General features: G+C 39.4%; 1 protein-coding gene across 1 annotated transcript in view; it reads right to left on the bottom strand.

Annotated features, from left to right (window-relative positions):
* Nucleotides 1–21990, bottom strand: part of TM2D1 (TM2 domain containing 1) — a 39600-nt gene extending 17610 nt beyond the window's left edge. Inside the window, exons 1-5 of the mRNA XM_034778522.1 lie at nt 21736–21990; nt 19226–19299; nt 16069–16177; nt 11486–11577; nt 1906–1979 (exon numbers count right to left, since the gene is read on the bottom strand). Of these exons, the coding sequence (XP_034634413.1) occupies nt 1906–1979; nt 11486–11577; nt 16069–16177; nt 19226–19299; nt 21736–21893 (507 nt within the window). The 5' untranslated portion in view covers nt 21894–21990. The remainder of the gene's footprint in view (nt 1–1905; nt 1980–11485; nt 11578–16068; nt 16178–19225; nt 19300–21735) is intronic.
* Between the last annotated feature and the right edge of the window lie 434 nt (nt 21991–22424).

Genomic DNA, 22424 nt, shown 5'->3' with positions numbered 1-22424 from the left:
AAAAACAACAAAGAGTCTGGTGGCACCTTAAAGACTAACAGATTTATTTGGGCATAAGCTTTCGTGAGTAAAAACCTCACTTCTTCGGATCCGAAGAAGTGAGGTTTTTACTCACGAAAGCTTATGCCCAAATAAATCTGTTAGTCTTTAAGGTGCCACCAGACTCTTTGTTGTTTTTCTTCCCAGTGTACATGATTCCATCATTGTGACACTGATGATTTGCCTCAAGAAAGTGTGAGAAAAAGCACATACTGAGGTAAAACTACCAACTGTACGAAAAGCAAAACTGAACAAAAAAATTGAGTTTAAGTATTCTGGATGTGACTGATTTAGAAAAGATAGTTGGAAATCAAAACCCACCCCCCCTTCTTTTAAATAGACCCATTCTGGAATAGAGAAACTCTGGCAGCTTTGTGAGGCCACAAGATATCACCCCCAGTTGAAGGCCTTCAGGAATCCTAAAAAGACCCTTCTCAATTAACATATGTCATCTTTTTGCGAATATAGGTAAAATAGCAACATCAACTTTCTCCCTCTCAACCCCGCAGTCCCTGAAGTCATGGGGTAGGCCAGCAGCTGTTCATATGTAAACTTGCAATTGAATTTTATTTATTTCAAAATATTAAATATAGAAGTTGGACATCACATGCATGTGCAAAACACAGTGCAAAACACAAAACCCATGTGTTATGCCTTCTTCTTTCTCACTCTTCTATAATACCTCTTGTGTTAGAAACACTGACCAAACTGCTACTAAGCTCACCTTTTGATTGAGGGGGGAGGTGTGTTTCTGATGTTTATAGAACACCTGTTACTATAGTATTTCCCTTTCCACTCTAGGGAATGTGCAGAGCACTAACCAGAAGAAGTAAAGCAGAAATGAAAATGGAGCAGGGAAGCCAGACCATGACTGTGGAGATCTATGCTTACCACATACTGTTCTGAGAACAGAAGTGCTGGATATATCCATTTGTTTTAACTTTTAAAATGGTACACAACATCCAACACATTCTGGTCTGCAAAGCAAGCATCTGGTTGGATTCCTGAAGTTTAGGAAATAAATGCACAAGCTTTACAAGCCACCTGGGGACATTTTTAGTGTTTACTATTCGGCATCATCACTGCCTCCTTTCTCCTGGTCTCCAGTAATTTGCTGTGTTTGTACAAAGAAATACTAACTATAATCCAGACTTCTGTAGCACCACTGGTCACCATTTCAGAGGTTGGTTAATTTTAATAAGATAAACTCTGATAATCTATACATATCAAGGAGAGGAGGAGATTTTTTTCAAAAGTGCCTAAGTGAGTGTGGAGCACAGGTCCATTGGCTTTCAGTGGACTGTGGCACTTAAGAGCTTTAGAAAATGTCACCCTAGGTCATTAGGTTTATCCCTGCACCCGCTTGAATGCATTTACACACATCTTCCTGGTGATATGTTAAGCCAGGGATCCTAAATACAATCCTAAATCCTGTGGTATTTACCACTCCAAGCCACATGTGACCAGGCCAAATTATAGTGCTGGACAACTAGATTCTGCTTAAGTTCTCAAATAGTTTTAATAGGATACATCAGTCTTCACTCTGCCATATCACATATATGCAGTGTTGCTTTGTGTGTGAAAAAGTTTCCAGGTTACACTTATCGGTGGTTGCACTGCAGTGACTGGAAGAAATATCTAGTTGGTAATTTATTTTAAGATCTCATCTATATACATTTAAATCTATTTCCTATGATGCACCCTCTGCAACATCATGACTAAGAAATCAGTACCTGGATTTTAATGTGTAGGATAGTCAGAAAATTCTCTTGAAGCCAAAAACAGACTGGCCCCTTTTTTGGACTTTATCAGACTTTTAATAAACAAAAAATTGATTTGTATCCTAGTTTGAAAGTGTCAACTTACCTGCATTGAAATGAGAATGAAATCAATTAGGCTACCAATTCCACAAAACCCTACAGTGCAGAACTTTAACAAACCTAGAAAGGAAAATAAGAATTAATTACAGCCTTAAGCAATTCTCTATAAAGTTTATGGAACTTTACAGTTTCCAGGTGCGTAGGCATTCCCCCCTGCATCTCCCCCCCCCAGAACATTTTACCATGAGAGTGAAATTAACACAAGAATATTTTCATTAATTATCAGAGTCTTTGTTTTTACATTTATGCACCAACCTGTAAAGAAACTTGCTTAGTTTAAAAAGATTTAAATACAAAATGATTTTAACAGACACAGTTCTGAGAAAAGGAAGAGAATGAACATATTACTGTCAACTTAAATTACTGAGTTTTTCCTTTCTCTTGCTGGATGCACAGTTAATCTTAAAACAAAGAAATCTTTGCGCACTGGAGCTCCAAAACTTATTTTAACATGAAACACTTTCTACTGTCTCAAGTTGTAGAACATACTAATTAGACTTTGGAAACAGCTGCTGTATTACATGCTGGGTTTGAATATTATTCTCATTGCTAGTGTATACAATACTAATCTTTAAGGGGTTGCCAACACTGTAGATACTTTTCTAGGAACTTTAATGTATTCATTCTAAATGCAGTGGAATATGTCTGTAAGTGACTAACAAATGATTGTTTCATTGAGATGATTTTCCATTAAAGGTCAGGCAGAACTGTAAGAAAATGTGGAGATACTTAGAGGCTGTCTTTAGAAGCAGAAGGCTGCCTTAAATAGTTTATTGTACAGATTTCATTGTATGTGAACATTGTAAAAATTTCAAAAGCATCAAAGTGACTTAAGAAGCTTAAACCCCGAGGACTTTCAATGAAGCTTAAGGGGCTAAGTTACTTTTGAAAATGAGTGTCAGTCTCCTAAGTCACTTAGGCTCATCAGAAAATTTTATCCAAGATTAGAAAGTGTGAAATGGAATGTTTGTCTTTAACTAGGTCAAGTTAATTGTAGGATATTGTATGGGGAGAACTGTGCTGTCTTTAGCAGGGAATACAAGTTTAAACCTGCATGTAAAATGCACAGCACACTTTGGATGCAACAGAAATCAACATGCTGGAAATACAGGATACATAGAGACAGCCATATTGTTAACAACGTTGAAAAATGGAGACCTAATAATGAGTATGTGACTCTTGACCAAGAGGAAGAAAAACTGTTAGCAGGACGGCCTTCCAATGGACCAAAAATAATTTCGCTATGACACTATAATATGAAATGGTGTCAATCAATGAAGCACACAAGTCATGTTATATATTCAAAATTATAAATACATAAATGTTTAAAACAAATTGTTCTCAGTGGTTGGTATCTGGGACTTGCAGCAGCCAAGCATTTTAAGCTTTGCCATCAGTATTGGCTGTAGTGTCAAAAAACATAAGGGCAACAGCCAGCAAAACAAATGCCAGCAACAGGGGACAACAGTGCTGAGCTAGGACTAAAATGATGCATGCCAATTTCTCTGGTAAATACTAGAGTACCAAATTTATTATCTTTGCAACTGGAGCATTCCCCACCCAAAGTATTCATGGATAACTCTCCCATCTTTTGTCACGCTCTCAATACATATTCTGAACCCCGCTGGAAGTTGGCATTTTAGGGACCCAACAAGCCACTTTCACCCCACCATCTGTACTGGTGTCAGAAGCAGGGACAGTAGCTCCAAGTGTGTAAGCACTTTATGTATGGAATTAGCTGCAAGATTTTATCATTCTAGTCACTTTCATTTTCCATTATTGGTTATAGAAACACTTATTGAGCCCAATTTTTGCTTTGGGGAGTATGGGGAGGAAATGCAGGAAAGGACGCAAAGACAGAAAGGAGGAAGAAAAAATAAACAGTGGAAGTGACCAAATAATTGTAAGAGTAGAGAGGTAAAAAACAGGCCATTATATCACAAAAATTGTGGGTTATTTAAATTTAAGGGGAGGAACTCCAAACCCGTCTTCCATGTAACAAACGAACTTTTTCATCTGTATTCAGTAGTTTGGATGAACCAATGCTCCCTCTAAACACAGCAGAGGGAAGTATATGTCTGCAAGAGTGTTTGTAATTTTCATCACATTTATGCAAAATATTTCAGCACTATTTACTCTTTAGTTCTGCTTCTGTCAGGGAATGGATGATCCCAAATAAACTGACTGTTGACAAGCAAGCCATTGTATTGATTTTATATAAAAAAATGCTGCAACCCCACTGCCCACCCCCAACCATATTCTGAATATCAACAATGACACTTGGTAAAGGATTAGAATTTTGCAACAACCCATTCACTAATCAAACTTCAGACTTTCTACAGGAACAACTATCGTGGCTATAGGTCTTGATGCGTTAAGGGTTTGAGCCTTTGATTATTGAAGTAAAAAAGCCTGGGAACTTATAGTTAAATCCATCCTAAGTGAGGAAAAAATATCAGAAAAATTAGGGTGGATGTCTTTGGAGCTAAAAATCCTGAATTACATTTTTTAAAAATGACTACCATAAAGCACAAGGGTAATTTAATTTTCGTGAACCTGAGAAATTTTGGGGATTATTGCCCTTCTGGATAACGTAAGATGCTCAAGGCTCTTGGAAGATATGCAATGCCAGCCACGCGTCGACTGGAATCAACCTTCAGCCTGTGCTGAGGGCACCTGGGACCTGGTTCTATAGCTCAGGGGTTAGAGCATTGGACTTGTAAACCAGGGCTTGCAAGTGCAAACCTCAGTGGGGCCTGAGCAGCAGTTTCTGGGTGGGCCTGTTGTCCCAAATTGCAAGTGTAGATTTAATATGGAGTATACTAATGTGTAGAAGAGGAGAAAGTATTTTATCTGGAAACTAAAAAGAAACCTAAGACTGAAACAGGACTACACTTATTTCCTTTACAAGTGAATAGTGTTACTTATTTGTAGCTATAAATTAATTTTTTAAATCCACATATTGCAAGAAATAAGAGCATATTGGGGGGGGGGGGTCGGAGGAGTGCTCTATGAGTTTCAGAACATCTTGTAAGCAAAGCACCTGACGAACACAGGAATTGCCATGATCAGACTAGTCCAGTAGCCCTACAGAGAAAGTCTCTTCCTAACACAATTGGTTAGAGATTGGCTAAAGTCCTGAAGCATAAAGGTTTACTTTCCTTCAGGGTGGATAAAAATCAATTATTTAAAAAAAAATATCGGATTTTTTTAATTTAAATCAGATTTTTTTTTTATAAAATGCTTTTTGAGGAAAAAAAGATAAAGATACATTATAGCTCAAAGATATCTCATCATGGAATAGGGATTATAAATTCTATAGTATGAAACGATATATTCACGTAATGTTTAAGAAAAGTTTTGTAAATGAGTTCCAATAGTTCATGGATTAGGGACCCCAATTTTATGGGGTCCCAGAGGCTTCTGTATAGATTATTTAGGTTAATCTTTCTATCTACCCAATGGGACTCAGTGCTCAGTCTAGAAGATGACGTCAGAGATGCTTAGTTTTGCAGTTCTCAAACTGTGGATTTGTGTCTCCAGAGATAACATGCTTGTTAACAGCAAAAATGTTTTTAAATAAATAAATAATATATAGAGGTGAGAAATAACAGACCTCAACCCTACTGTCCCTCTGCAAATTTGTGTACACAGAGTCAATCCCTTACCTCTCTAAAAGTGAAAGGTTTCAAAAAGTTCAATGAATAGAAGATTGTTGGGGGCGGAATAGATCTGGACAAAGAAAAGAAGTCTGGAGATAAATGTGAGAAGGGAGGGACAGGCAGTAGAAACAAAAGTGAAACTGTTTGAGCAGCATATTCCATAAGTCTTGAGGTCTTTCTGATTGTAGCCTTCATTGATTTGAGATCTTCCATACCATTCTCTTACTAGAAGGGAAAACCTCTAATGCCAGCAGGCTGTAAAAGAGACCCGGTTTGGGAATAAGAACCATTCAAGAAATATATGTTTGCTGATGTTGTTTTAAAGGAAGTCACATCGGTGAACTGGTGGAAATTACATAAGCACTTGGATTCAGAGATTGTTGAAGTGATAATCTCACTTTTAACAGCAGTAGCTTCTGCCATGTAGAAAGAATATTTTCTTCCTTTGGACTAATTTGTTCCAAATTGAGAAATTGTTTGGGAGCTGTAAAAGCAGGAAAGCTTGTTTTTCTTTTCCAGATTATGAACAAACAGGAAAATGAAGGTGAAGACGATGGAGTTAGCTGCAGAAGCCAATGTTTTAAGTTTCTCACGTTGACCTAGCTGATATAGTCGATTTAATTTTTGTTTTGTTTTTTAAATATTTCATTTAACTATTTTAGTTAAAAACAATTTTAACAAAAACAAACCTGATTTTAAAAAACTTGAATGTTTAACTAAATTCAAAAATTCATATGCTTGTTTTGTTAAAATATTATATGTTTGCTGTTGAAGAAAAAAATCCAGAATATATAACATTGTTGGTTTAGTTAAATAAAACAATTTAAATGTCTGTCTGGTGATGTTGTCCTCCTAATACAGCATGGCAAGAAAATCCTCCAAATATTAATGATTAACCTGTTGAATTGGAGATAGTTCATCTCCCAATGACTTCAAAATATCTGCTTCAATTACCTTTGGTAAAATAAATGACCAATCATTCATTTTCTGATATAGCTGTAAAACTAATCTGAAAAGTTTTTGAAATAAATCACTTTAAAAATGTATAGTGTGTACCTTCTAAAAATGAAACCTACATCTATCTCTGAGTTCTGAAGAATATGTATTAAGGTTATAACAACCAACAAGAATGCACTTTTATGTAGAAATCCATGATTAAATCAAGTCTTTTTAAATCATGATTTAAATCAATTTGATTTAAATCAAATCCACCCTGCTTTCCTTACAAAACGTTAGATGTTTCTGCTATCCATACAACTTTTTGGCTTCAATGGGTATGTCTACACTGCAATTAAAAACCCATGGCCGGCCCACGCCAGATGACTCAGGCTCGTAGGACCTCAGAGCCCTGGCTCCAGCCGAAGCCTCTACACTGCAATTAAACACATGTTAACTAGAAATTCCCCCCCCCCCCGTAGAGGTAAGAGCAAAGAACCTTTGATAGCTCATTAAAAATGGAGGATTGTTGCAGGATTGCAAGATGTTTAGAAGTCTGGACAGTATGGTGTTATGTACTCTGTACTAACTCTTCACAATGATGTAGTCAATGTTATTCACTGCCAAAAAATAAACTTTATTTTAGACCTAAAATGTTAAGTTAGAGGTCTGGATTTTTTGATACTCATCTAAAACTGAATTACAGTATTCTCATATTTGGGGAAAGGGTGAATCAAGTTTCTGAATGAAGGCTTATGCAATTTTAGCTTGAAGCCTTGTTTGTTTGTATGACCAAATGGAAATATGGAGGTTTACAAGTAAAGTTCAAATCCTAATTTAAATCCCAAGTGAGACTGAGTTTGGTGGTCTCACAAACACAAAACATGAATTGGTACTATATGGCACCATGGACCCCCTTGGGAACAGACTAACAAAGATGGAAATAGCAGGGGGCTTACAGCTCAGAAGAAAGGTACATCAGCAGAGCTGCATGGGGAAGCTTTCACAATGAACGGCTAAAGCCAATGCTTTATTTCTCCATCTTCATGATAATTAAATTCACTCAATTAAAGAGGAAATATCTTAGAGTGAAAGCCTTTGCCATACTATTTATCTAACAACAGGAGACTATTATTTTGTGACATCCTATTCTGACAGTTTCTTGAAGCAAGAAAAACTGGTTTATAGTCTGTCTTTGTATTGTCAGGATTTATACCATCTTGTTAAAAAATGGTATCTGTTGTATGTAGAAAGGTCAGTGAGGAAAATCGATGTGTGCTCCAGCTTTTAAAGTACCATGCAAAGCAAATGCGTGTATCTTGTCTTTAAAGGCAATGTGCCAAATAAACACATTTACAAAGTAGTAAGCACTATACAGCTTCATATAAGGATAGTCTATGAATGACAGTTTTTTCAAAATATGAATTCAACAACAATATATATTGTGGTAAAAGAAGAAAAACAACAACTAATTTTTAAGGTAACCTGCTGCTTTGCAGGTCAGCTCCTAAACGTAATTTGCAGGAATTTAATATTTAAGAGGTATCTTGTTTGACAAAGCACAAGAATTCTCTACAAGAAGTTGTGTGATTAGTTACCAGTATTCTTTTTGCTTCATTCCTCACCATCCTTTCAGAGGGAACAGCTTCCAAACTTTATAAGAGCTTAACTTGCAAATATTTTAATTGTGGCTAATATCTGTGTACTATATTTCAGGTCCGATTGGTAATTTAAGTGTAATACATATAAGAATTCAAAGCCAAGGTTTCAGACATCTGCATTAAAAGTAGTGCACATCCTTATTCTAAGTCCAACTGATAAAATAAGAAAATATTTGTATTTTGAAACATTTGTTTTACAGAAATTGGGCATCTAGAGTTATCAATTGCCTCTAAAAAAAAAAAAAAAAGGATCTTAGCAGATCTAATGTTTTTATGCAAATATAAATGTGCAAAATATAAATGTGCTAATTACTGCATGTCAGAAAAAAAGGCCACGGAGGTTAACACAGAATTATCCATCAGAACAGAGAGCATTAACATCACTTCATATTTAGCAGACAGAAACTCAAAGATCCCAGTTGAAGCAGTACTAGTGTACTTAGCTTCACCAGTCCATTACATCATGCAATCTAGAGCTATACAAAAAAGGAAACTGTTTGTAACATACTGAGAAACTAATGAAGCTTAGAGGGGAGGGATAGCTCAGTGGTTTGAGCATTGGCCTGCTAAACCCAGGGTTGTGAGTTCAGTCCTTGAGGAGGCCATTTGGGAATCTGGGGCAAAATCAGTACTTGGTCCTGCTAAGGAAGGCAGGGGGCTGGACTCGATGACCTTTCAAGGTCCCTTCCTGTTCTAGGAGATGGGATATCTCCATTATTATTATTATTAGACAGAGAGTTTCTTACAATATAGTGAAGGTAATTCTAGCAGAATAGGATTTATGTGTACCTTAAAAAGCCATCATCATTTTCTTCATCCTGTGGATAAATCTGGCAAACACTATCTGAGGTAATTTTTATCACTGTGGGAAGTCCTATTAAAGCCAATAGCTTCAAACAGAATTAAAAATAGTAAGCACTATCCTGAGTGGTAAATGTTTGCAGGATCAGGTCCCATATTCTGTTCATGTTTACTTGTTTTTGTACATATAAGATTAGGATCTGGTCATGCAGATTTAGATATGACACACTTATCTATACATGTTTAGATACATGTCCAGAAATCTACAGGTTATTTCTAGTACTTCGTTTTCAAAACCAGTGGAAATACCTTGAGTATCTTCAAAAAAGTTAGAAACAGGCAATTTAAAAATAACCTGAAATGACTGCAAGAGTGAAACTCTTACAATAGATTTTCTAAAATCAGTATCTTAACTAATTTCATCTAAAAGGTGGCAACTTTTTTGGTTGGGAATTTAAATATCTTAGTGGAAAGCACAACAATCAAATAGACATTAGTTTACATATTAGTAATATTCATAGAAATAAAAAGAATTACGACAACGTATTTTGAAATAGAAAATATTACCTGAAAATGAAGATCACTACAGTTATTAATTTAAAATGTTACATATCCAGAACGGTTAATACAACATATGCAGTAAGATTTAAGGAAATGATCAGCTAAGATGTTGTAGAAATTCATACATTCTCTTAAACGTAGACATGGGGAAATTCACACCAGATATTCCATCTTAACTTTGACCCTCAAGACATAGCTTATATAGCATTATATTGTGCAAGTTCCACAAAGACATTTAACTCATTTCAGCACACACATCGCTAATGTATAGTAACAGACTTACATTGAGCTACAAGAATATATATCAAGTTCTATTTTACACACATTCTAATTGCAGAACAGCACTTTTGCCTTTTCTGGTCTCTAAGTGCACTCCTACAGGTAAAAGGTCCCATGCCTATATGTCTCCTAGGGTGGAGTTCTGCAGTTCTTGGACACTTAGGGTGCTATAGCCCAGGGCCCAAACTGTGTATCAACAATGCGTTCCCAGCAGGTCCAAATGGGTTTGGCACCTGCGGTTCTTCCTTTCAGGATTCTGTGGCCAGTGGTATTCAGTGACCAAAAAGCCTACTTAAAATTAAAATATTTATTTTAATAGTAGGAATAAAGCATTTTAAAATAGCCTACAAACATATCTACCTTACCCAAAGGCTTAATATCCCCTGATGGCCTAAATTCTTCCAACTCCTTAGCAGGTCCTGTGTGTCAGTCTGTTCTCCTCAATGGCTCCCCAGTAGCTACTGCCCTCCTCATGAAAGTCTTCCTTTTAAACTCTGTCTTTTGATCTTCTGGTTCCCAGGCCTTTTCCTATCCAGCACTGTCTCTTAACAGCCCTTGAGCATTGAGAGAAAGTGGCTTATCTTGAACAATTCTTTTCTTTTCTGCTGGTTTTCCTTCTAGCTCCCTACTGAATTCAACCAATATATTAACACAGAAAACATCCCAACAACCAGGTCAGCATAAACAATATTCATAAATTACAGAGCAGCTCCATTTCTGTCACACACATCTTCCTACAGTATATCTTCTACTATATAAAATATGTAATACTTAGAATACCAATAACTGATTCATGGCCTTTATACAACTGATTTCCTACACCGTGCTATAAGTTATATAAATTGTTAACCTGTACTGTGTGAACGTAAATAAGGCATCAGTTAAGATTATTATTGGAAAGTTTACTGCGACTTTTCAGAGCTGCTTTTTTAAAGTGACTGCACAGAATTGAAGAACATTTATTATTATAACTGATATTTCTTGGGTTTTGACAGCTGAATTTTCTCAGTATACATTTTTGTAATGAGAATATTACTTACTGAAACAACTTAAAATCATTACACTACTCTGATCACCTTTTTAGTCAGTCACTTGGACTGTTACCCAGGGATCCCCATCATGAAGGACAAAAGAGCGGAGGCCACATTGACTCTGTCAACAGCATTGTCCAAAGTCAGTCCTGGGGTAAGCAAGCTCAATTCCCATAATTAATGCTTAACCATAACATATATTTTCTCATCAACAGATCTCAAACAATTCCACAACAGAGGGAATAAGGCTCAGAAAGGTTAAGTGATTAGCGCAAATTCACACAAAAGATGGGCAGCAAAGCTGAGAACAGAACATAGGCTTGCTGACTGTCAATCACATGCCCTATCCCCTGAACTACAGCACCCTCCCTTTTGTCACTACTAAGTTCAAGAGGAGTTATGTCCACTTAAATCAGGTCGGGATTTGGCCACAGAGCCATTCTAAACAGCTAAAACATGGACATGGTTCATTGCAAAAGGCTTTGCTTTTAAAGTGAGATGAGTAAACTAGTTAGTTGATTTGAAAACACTGAGAATCAGAGGTCAGTAGTTAAGACATAAGTATGCATGTAAACTGCAGTCATATAGAATTAACGTTTTATTATTTAAAATCAAAACAAGAAAAAAAAACTCACCTAAGGCAGGATACCCAAGATAAAATCTATCTGCTCCCAACCATCCAAGAAATAAAGACAGAGCCACTGCCACTTTGTATGAGTAACCATTTCTGCCAAAAGACACAAGTAAAGATGACTGTGGTTGAAACAAGATATTAAGTTGTGTATATTCTGAATAATTAAATTAAAATGACAGTCAATTGCCTATTAAGTTTCCTTTTATGAAAGAGAAGACTTGTGTTGTTTAGCTTACACAATTTTAACTTAGTCTTCAATAATTCAACATTAAAAATCTAGTACAATACTATTATCTGTATAGACATCCACTGTAACATGGACCTCAAGAGTGTTCTTGGGCTCCAGCAGAATTTCCATCCTTTTTCTTAAGGTGGATTATCATTCTCGTTCAAACAAGACATGAGCCAGCTGTTGACACAATCCTTAGTTTCTAGAGTATTTTCCTATCCATTTGTGCATTCTGGGGCACAATTGATTGAAAAGCCCCAGAGTTGCACCAAATGCGCCTGGTAGGCTCAGTTTCAGGGCCAAGCAGTGAAACAGGAAGCAGGGCCGGCTCCAGCTTTTTTGCCGCCCCAAGCGGCAAGAAAAAAAAAAAAAGCCGTGATCGGCGGCACTTTGGCGACTGCTCTATCACGCCGCTTTGTTCTTCGGCGGCCGGTCCTTCCCTCCAAGGGACTGAGGGACCGGCCGCAGCCCCGGATGTGCCACCTCCTTCCATGGGCCGCCCCAAGCACCTGCTTGCTGCGCTGGTGCCTGGAGCCGGCCCTGACAGGAAGTGTCCTGGGCCAGATGAGGTATCAGCTAAGGTAGGCATTCATCGATGAGATTTGGGGAAGAAGTCAGCACTGGCCCATTGGTGAAAGTTGTGGGAGCAGCCTCGGATGAGGAAAGGGTCAGATAAGAAAGGAGAAGTATTTAAGATAAGGATACATTTATTTTTAGATTAATCTATCACAAATGAACAAAAGTTGGCTGCACAAAAATGTACTGCTAGCAAAAGATGTCAAAATTACAGCCCTAAAGATGGAGGAAGCCCTTTAGTTATTCACACAGATATGGCACAAGCAGAAGTGAAAGGTTCCCTGGACTCTCTTCTGAGATTGCCAAAAAGAGTGCTACCTAGTATCAACTGTTGTAGTGATGTGGACATGCCCACTGGTAGCTTTCAGTCACTTTTGAAGTGAGCTTAGTGCTAATCAGTGAACCTAGAGATGCTATTCCTTTTAACAATCCCAGAGCCATCCATTGCCACATTAGGGAAGAACCAGCCTTGGAAAGGGGCAACAGAACCAAGTGTCATTAGAACCTTAAAATATGCAACAATTCACTATTCTGACACTTGCCTGGCTAATCAGCAATTAGTGAAAGTGGCTAAAATAAAATCTTTGACACATATTTGAATAAAAATATTCATTTTCTCAAAGGCAGTGGCCAAGAAGGGATGCAAACGCCTTTAATAAATATTTACATTTTTGCTTATTATCTGGCTTTAATGACCACACTACTGAGATCTTTACTCCTTCCACATCCACATTCCCCTCCTATTTCACGTTCAAAAAACTTCCCTTCTGTTATCCTCTTTCGTCCATAATGAGCAAGTGCTGTTCTTAAAGATCACACCATTTGGTTTGATCTTCTAGTGCCTTTTATCAGTTCTCCAAAGACTTACGCCCATATTTCCCATTTCCCAAGTAATTCCATTGACTCTAACAGAACTCATAGTGCCTAAAGTTAAGCATGTGCAGGGCCTACATACATTATGCAGAAAAGAACACGCCATGCCAATATAGAGCACTCCTGGATTTGGAAACAACCCTTTCATATGGGAGCAATCAAGGAAAGACTCCCAGTCTTTCTTGGTGGAGCACTCTAATGCAGAGTTCACAAGCTTTTCTTTGAGATACTATGGAAGTCACTTGTTCAAAGTATGCCTGTTTACACACACACACCAAGCAGCTGTATCAACTTTATTCAACAGCAACACAGAGAGATAGCTTTATCTAGTGGACTGACATACTGTTGAGACTCTAGCTCTGAGTTCTAATAATTGATCTGCTACTTAAGGTTTGTCTACAGGGTGCTTTAGTCTGTACCAGAGGGGTGTAAAATTTTAGCCCATTCTAGCATATCATACACTAACTGGCCTGTGTGAACCCTGCTGGCATGCACTAAAAATTCCCTAGTGCATATTCATGTAGTACTGTTTGAAATGCGACTAGATTAATAGACACTATTGAACTTTTCGTGCATTCCAGCAAGGTCACACAGGCCAGTGGACAACATGCTAGTGCGGACTAAAATTTACATCACTCTTGTGCAGACTAAAACACCGTGTAGACAAGTCCTAAATTGTGGACATGAGCAAGGCGCAACCTCTGGTTCTCCACCATCCCATCTTTAAGTTATAACAATACTTAACTGCTTCAGAGAACTCACTGACGTTTGCACAATTTGAAAGTGACAGCTGTTATATAAATATCAATAAGAGAATTCCATCACTTAAAAAAGTTATTTCTGAATACAATTTTCTTGTTTTAAATTCCGTTCACTTCTTTCTAGTAGAGGACAGTTAAGTTCTCCAACAAAACTCAAATGAGGCACTGAAAAAGCTTAGAAAAGCACCTGGAGTGATGGTTAGGTTTATGGTTGTAATATCAAATACCTGTGTAGAATAATGTTACCATGGCCTTATAACAGACTGGTAATGGTTTTAACTATGCAGATATTCATTATAACTACCTGTATATAGACTTGACAACTTGTTACACCTATAAAAGTTGGGAATATTAAGGAATTTACCCTTCCTAGAAATGACAGCACACTACATGCTTTGTGACATTTTTCAAGAGTGCATGCAAAACTCTGCCTGTAGCCACAGCTGAAATTTACAAGAGTTTTAAACAACTCAGCTAAAAGCTGCTTTCCTGTATAAATAGTCATGGGAATGGTGAAGCCAGGGAAATTCTTTTAAGTAATCATGGGAAGAAAACTGCTTTTAGTGCCTAACTGAGAGGTAGCACAGGAGGACTGTTCCAATTTCATTTCTTGAATTTTTAGTTCCCAGTTGTGAACCCAATAAAAATTTAACAAGCACAATACTGGAAATAATATTAATTCATAAAAATCTAACAAAGGGAAAACCACCCGAGGAATTGCTTTATATTCCAATTAGGGAGGAGGGGAGAAAATTCTACTGCATTAGCCTAGATTTCATCTTGTTCTCCGGCTTCCATCACAGATGTGGTAGAGAGCAATAATTCTGATAGAAAGTGGTGGTCACAATTAACTAAGCTAGCAGTTTACTGTGGCTTTCTAAAATAATATGCTGGCCTTCGGTGTGTTGAGTTTAGACTGTCCAGCAAAATAAGTATAAAGAAATTAGTGATGGAACTGGACTGAGCTACACTAACATTTCACAAGAAGATGGCTGAGATAAGCAAACTGATGAATAATAAGAATATCAAGTTAGCGGGAACTGGCTTTCCCACTAGTGATGTAGGCAAAATTCAGCTAGGATTGCTGGAGCTACGATTTCCTAAGATTTTGCAGCTGGACAACAAAAAAGACCAACTTTTCTTTATAAAGTCCTCCAGGATTGCAGTAAAGAGGAGAAACAAAGAACATTGATAAGTGTACTGTCATCTTTAGTGTTCAATATTGAAGAGTAAAAATAATAATTGCAGTGCTTAGAAAGAATCCAGACAACACTCTGCACGGTTCACAATCTGTATGTAGAACTAAGTCAGTTGAGTCATCTTCAAAGATCTGATTATCAGGCCCTTTAGAATGATAAATGTGTGTTTGTAGCCATCAAGTCACTCAAGAGAAGAGGTGAGAATTGGTTCCTGTAAAATGGATATTTAGGACTGCTGGAACAAGGTTTCAGTCCTCCTAAAGTTCACATTTTCCATGACAAGAAGCATTTCTGTTTCAGGACAATTGTTCAGCAGAGTAGCTATTAACAGAACCAAAGGCTTACGCTATGTCTAAACTGCAATCAAAGGTGTGATTTGCATCACAGGTAGGCATGCCTGCACTAGCTATAATCTATTTGGGATGCTAAAAACAGCAGTAAAGACACAGTCCCATGTACTTTAGAGTGGGCTGTACAAGCCTGCTTGGTACCCTCCGGTACGCACTTACATTACTAGCTTGTGCTGAAGCCCATGCTGCTGTGTCTTCATTGCTATTTACAGTGCGTTAGATAATTTAAATCTAGCATGGGTATGCCTACCAGATCTGCAAATCACACCTTCGACTGCAGTGTAGATACCCTCAGAAGCAATATCAAAGAAAAAAAAATCTAGCACAGAGGTAGATTTACTTAAATAATTATACATTTTGCCTTTAAGCAAAATAACAGCTTTGTTAGAACATCTCTCAAGTTCCATGCTAGTTAACTTAACATTTGTGATGCAATGTTTCTAATAACTAATTCCTCTCACCTAATATACTGAAACAAAGTAGATTCATCTCTTTCCCTTTTCCCTCCTCCCTCTTGCCAACACATGCTACACCATTTAAAATTAGTAACATAAAAACTGAGGCAAACGTATAACAAAGCACAATAATTGACTTACACATTACGACATGCAATAGGTTTGTAAAATCCAACTTCCTTTCCAGTAAAGTTGTTTTCATTGCCACTGTGATCCTTACAAGTAATATTTGGTGCTGGACGACATGGAACTGAGGACACAATGTAGATTATTTAAATTGAGCTATAACAGGCCATGCACCACGGTGCACATAGAGATTCCAAAAACGCAGAGTGAAAGAAATGATAAGTTCTACCTGTCCACTGAAGTGCACATAGGCGCCAACTCCATGGGTGCGCCGGGGCTGGAGCACGACGGGAAAAAGCAGCCCCCCTACCAGAACCTCCCCCCCCCCCCCCCCCCGCGGGCCCTGCAGATCAGCGCCTCCCTCTCCCTCCCTATTTCCTACTGCAGATAAGCTCTTTTGCGGTGTCAGAGGCACGGAGGAGGGGAGTGAGGGCACAGCGTGCTCAGGGAAGGGGTGGAGCAGGGGTGGGAAGAAACAAGATGGGGTCTTGGGGGAAGGGGTGGAGTGAGGGCGGGGCCTGGGTGGAGCACCCCCTAGCAGATTAGGAACTCGGTGCATATGGAAGTGCAGATACCCAATACAATACACTGCTGGGTTTGACTGATGACTGGGTCTTTTGAACAGATACTATAACCTGTCTTGCATTAATTTCCCCCCCAGGATAAATGTTAAGCAAACACACAAATCAGATGACTCACCTAAATGTTATAATTTCTAGATCCTTAAAGTTTTCATTTTACTGTGGGAATGGCAGAAACCAGCACAGTCAACTTAAATGTTTTCTCTCTCTATGGTAAAGCATTCTAATTGCTTGAGTGCATTTTATTTGGTCAGTTTCTCCTCATCAAACTAGAGAGAAATACTGTTTTTCTTATTTTAAGTGATAACTGCTAAGGTTAAGAATTAGAAAAAGTGATGTTTCCTAAAGTTTGCAGAACCCCACCTGAGTTCACAACTTGCCACTTTCTAATGCTGAAATCAGGCGTTAAGCAGGACAACATTTCAGGTCTTTTTCCTTTATTTTAATTCTGACTTTCAGTACTTGTAAATTATGTTAGCCTGACAAACCTAAAGGCCATTGCCTACATTTCTCCACTAATTTCCAAACTTCACTATTGTTCCAATAGCCCCTGGGGCAAGAAGATAGTGTAGTCTTTTTTCTGAGATTGCCACTAGAAATTGGACTGGGACTAAAAACTCAGTTATTAGGCAAGTCTGGTAGGTGGATTCTGAGGCAAAGGTGGACTTTTGAATGCTATGTTAGACCCATTCTGGTTCTGCATGAATGTGTAATGGGCATTGCTCTGTGGGAAACCAAGGTTCAATTCCTTCCCTGCCACAAATATCCTGTGTGACCTTGGGCAAATCACTTAAGTCTCTCAATGCCTCAGTTTCTTATCTGTAAAATGGAGATAACAGTACAACTCTATCTCACATGGGTGTTATGAAGATAAATACATTAAAGATTGGGAGGCACTCACATACTATAGTGATGGGGGCCATATAAGTCCCATAGGTTGGTAGGTAGATACAAAGTTGTATTTTTGTTTAAGAAACAAAGAGGTTGAAGGTGGTTTTCTGATCTACGTAAAGAAGAGGGCAGTAATTTATTCAAATGGTAAAAGCCACAGATTATCATCCAAAATGTTGACATCACTAAGGCTCCAATCCTGCAACTCAGTGGGATTACTCATGTACTTGAAGTTAAACATCTGTGTTCACAGGATTGGTGGGGGCTAAAATGGTATTTCAGAATAGGGTCTGGAGCTTCTGGCAACCCCAGTGTGATTAGATTATATGGCCACATATGGATTTAACTTTTTATTGAGATGCCACTCTGGAGGAAGAGACAACAGATGTTGCAGGGTCCATTTAGAATAAAAAAGGAGCAAGTAAATAGTCTGGGATTTTCTTAACACTGCCTAGAGCTGAGCAAATAATTCACAAAGAACAATTTACTTGGTGAATTAATTAAAATTAATACAAAAAATTAATCTGTTAACCGAATGCCTGAGCTTATAACAACTTCCTGGAGTTTCTTTGTTGTTCAAATTTACTCTGAATTAGCTGTAAATTATTCAATAACTTGTTAGTTGTGACAGGTCTCAAGCCATATAGTATTGTTTCTGTTCACTCTTATAATCAGGAGCAAGGCTTGAAGGAGCACTTGGAGCATGGACCCTCTCAGAGCAGAGAAGATAATCAGGTTTGCAGAATTTTTTATTTCCAGTTTGTTTCCTGTATGGCAGGGCTCAGATCAAGAATTGTCCCTCTGCTGTAACGAGAAATCCTCTCCCCCCTAATATTTAATACTATATCTGTGAATGCTCTACAGCTTGAAATTAGCTTTCTGTAGCCATCTGAGTGAGTAAAATTATCATTCAAATATTTGTGGAAAGTGAATGCCAGAGGGGTACAAACATAGAAAGTGTGTTCAGTTTTAAATCTGAGTGCTTCCAGAACATTTTTTTTTTGCATTATTTGCCCAGGTCTATAACTGTCAGAGTCCACTACTTCACTCAGTCTGAGAACATCTTACAAGATGAACACTATTTTAAGTGAAATGAGTCACTAATTTAAGTATTTTTACTGGTGACACTCAGGTGACTACCAGGTAATTTAATTCCAACACACACATATATGTCACCTCCAGAAAAAGATAGCTTAATAACATCAAAAGTCACCTGTAGTCGAGTACTCTCTTAAGACGTCATAACTGAAGAACATGAAGGTCTTCAAAGCGGTTCTAGTTTGAAGTTTGTTCTTTTAGTAAATATATACTAAATCTAAGTGGGAGGGATCATTTGTTTTAATTTTTATGAAAGGTAGAAACCTAGAGAGTATATATCCCAAGTCGAAGAGATCTACAGAAACCAACCAACTCCCACCCCACCCCCAAAAAAACCCCCAAACACTAAACAAACTACTGGACTTGGCTCTGCTGATTTCTGCCAGTGTTTTAAGCATTTTATTTAACGCTCTACTGAAAACAAAATAAACCCATACAGGTTCTCTATACTTTCAATGGAACTGCATACAAAATGAATTCAGTAATAATATTGCATTACATTTCAAAATAACCAAGTTGCAGATCTACAAGGGCATGAGTTGAACACGTTCCTTGATAAAATCCTTTGATCAGAATGTATATTAGACTTCTGAAAGCCTTACCGTTTGCTGTGTGATTTGTACAATTCAGTGGTTCTTGCGTGCTATTGTCTATTTTGGGATCTTCACAAATATATGTCCAAATAATTAAGGAAAACCATTTTTTTGTACCAAACTCTAACTGTTCTGTAACTCAACGTACTACACCCTCTTCACCCACCTAGGATTTGAGAGCTCTCAGTTCAGTCAGCTTTCCTTCCCCTAGTCTCATACAGCACTGAAAATAAACAGTAAGCTACTCTCAATCTTAACTATAGCAGAGCTGTTACTTTGCTATACAGTAACTCCTCGCTTAACGTTGTAGTTATGTTCCTGGAAAATGTGACTTTAAGCGAAACGATGTTAAGCGAATCCAATTTCCACATAAGAATTAATGTAAATGGGGGGGTTAGGTTCCAGGGAAATTTTTTTCACCAGACAAAAAACTATATATTATATAGATATACACACAGCATACGTTTTAAACAAACAATTTAATACTGTTCACAACTATGATAATTGTGAAGCTTGGTTGAGGTGGTGAAGTTAGAGGGTGGAAGAGGAAGGGATATTTCTCAGGGAATGCCTTGCTGCTAAATGATGAACTAGCACTCGGCTGAGCCCTCAGGGTTAACAAGTTGTTGTTAATGTAGCCTCTCACACAAGGCAGCACAAACACGAGGGAGGGGAGACAGCATAGCAGACAGAGACAGACATACACCTTGTGTGGGAGAGAGAGATGCACACTGCCCTTTTAAGTAAGCTGACCCACTCTTAAGTGCATTGTCTTTTTAAGTGGATCAGAAAGTTGAGACAGCAGCTGCCCCAAGCTCTCTATGTCTCTCTCTCCCTCCGTGTCCCCTTCCTGCTCTATATGGAGAAGGGGTAAGCGGGGTGCAGGAGCAGGGAGGAGGGGGACACCCTGACATTAGCCCCCCCTCCCCTGCACAGCAAGCAGGAGTCTCTGGGAGCAGCTCCAAGGCAGAGGGCTGAACTGCTGGCAATTGATAGCCTGCAATTGATAGCCTTCTGGGCGGCTGCAGCACAGGGAACTTAGGGGAATGGGGAGCCGATAGGGGGAGCTGATGGGGGGCTGCCGGTCCACCCTGGTTACAAGCCCCCACCAGCTAGCTGCAACGGGCTGCTCTTCCTGCAAGCAGTGGACAAAGAAGGCAACTGCCAAATGACGTTAGAAGGGAGCATTGCACAACTTTAAACGAGCATGTTCCCTAATTGCTCAGCAACGTAACAATGAAACAACGTTAACCGGGACGACTTTAAGTGAGGAGTTACTGTAATACAGAAACACACTTTCCTAGGCTGCACGTTTGAATGCTGTTACCAATATCGCCTAAAGGAAATGTAAGTGGTTAACTCTTATAAGAAGAGTAAAAAAACCTTCTCTATGAAAAGAGGGAAATCAAGCACCTCAAAACCAGCTTTTATTTCCTTGCTTTTTAGGATGAGTGTCAATGCACACCAGTAGTCTATCAACTGATGACTGATTCGCTGTCAAGTATTTGGTTAAAAAGAGGTTCCACCTACCAAAACCACCCAACAGAATGTAAAGTGATCATTTGAAAATCATAAACTCTCACACATCTGCACCAGACTAATCCTGAACAAGGACTGAATTGTAAAACTTCCTACTTATATTACCGAAGACTGAACTCCAAGAGCCAAATAAAGCAGGATGGGAAGTCAACTTTTCCTTGCTTACCTTCCCCTTTTGATCTCCATTAATGTCAGCAATTGTCAAAAACTATCAACAATTAACTTATTGGAGGGAGAAGGTGGAAGCCAGATGTGACCCCCTTCAAACAGTCAATAGTTTCCCAACAGGAATATGTCACCCCCATATTTCTACCTACCGCAGTCTGCAGATTCAAAACTACAGGCTGATCTCTTTCCTCCCAAATTTTGCAAATGAATTATGTCCTGCAGAACCATCACCTCCGGGTGAGTTGAACGCTAACAAAACAAAAGGAAGACCCCTCTCTCCCGCCCCCCCCCCCAAAAAACCCCAACCACAAACCCCAGGAAAGAATCTCTCACTTCCCCTATTAAAAAGAAGAACAGGAGTACTTGTGGCACCTTAGAGACTAACAAATTTATTAGAGCATAAGCTTTCGTGGACTACAGCCACAAGTACTCCTGTTCCCCTATTAACCAACTCAGTCACTCTCCTCAGCTACTGTCACTATCCAGAGCCTCTGAAATTTCACTACTAATGGGGGCGGGAAGAAGAGACCCAAAACCATCCCAAGCAAAGATCTTGCACCCCTCACACCCAGCATGGAGGCTGATCTCAGCTGCGGTTACCTCAGAGTGGCCTGAAGAGCCGGGGAGGGAGGGGGGCAATCCCATGGGATGAGGGGGGGCACTAACAAGCCTCGCCACACTCCCTTTGACAGGAGCACCAGGGGCTGGCCCTGGGACACAGCCGGGAGCAGCCACAGAGAGAGAGACACACAGACCAGGCGTCACCATGGTAACCGAGCCCCCCACCGCAGCCCCAGCCAGACTCAGGATATTGCCCCAGCCTCAGCTCGTCGCACTTGAGTGGGGGCTCCCCGCCGGCAACGCCCTCCGCGGCGACACACGCCAGCCACAGGACGCCCAGCAACCGGGCTGCCGCTTGACGCCTCCTCAGCAGCAGTAGCCGTCGCCTCGACCGGCCGGCCATCATCATGGAAACCAAGCCGGGCCGCCGCCGCGACCTCAGCCCAGGCGGCCTCGCGGCGAAGGGCGGCTCAGTGTGCAGCGGGGTACTTTGCCCACATCAAAGATGGCTGTCGTGTAGTGTCAATGGCGCTGAAGGCAAGCCGTGCCCTTTGCCGAGCCTCCTCTGCTTCCTCTACCGGTGGAAGTCAGGCTGCCCTTACTCAAGATGGCTACCGCGTCCCTATTGTATTAAAGTATAGGAAGCTGGGTTGCCCTCACTCAAGACGTTCCCTCCTCTCTATGGTTAGGAAGCTCGGCTGCCGGTGCCCGAAGCGCTTTGCATTGTGGGAACATGGAAGGGTGGGCAGGCGAGTGAGCTGAGGAGTGAAGGCTGGAGGAAGAATAACAAGGGAGAGGAGAGGCTGGAGAGGGAGAAGGGGCTGGGGACAAAGGTAGGGAGAATGAGAAGGAAGGGGGCTGGGAACAGGAGGGAGATTAATTCCATCCCCCTTCCCACAGGGTCAGGGATGAGCTGTCAGGCTGGCTAAGGTGCTGTGTT

Source organism: Trachemys scripta, chromosome 8, assembly GCF_013100865.1.
Source record: "Trachemys scripta elegans isolate TJP31775 chromosome 8, CAS_Tse_1.0, whole genome shotgun sequence".
Taxonomy (NCBI): domain Eukaryota; kingdom Metazoa; phylum Chordata; order Testudines; family Emydidae; genus Trachemys; species Trachemys scripta.
The sequence above is the reverse complement of the archived record's forward strand: the minus strand, read 5'-3'. Positions and strand labels throughout refer to the sequence as shown.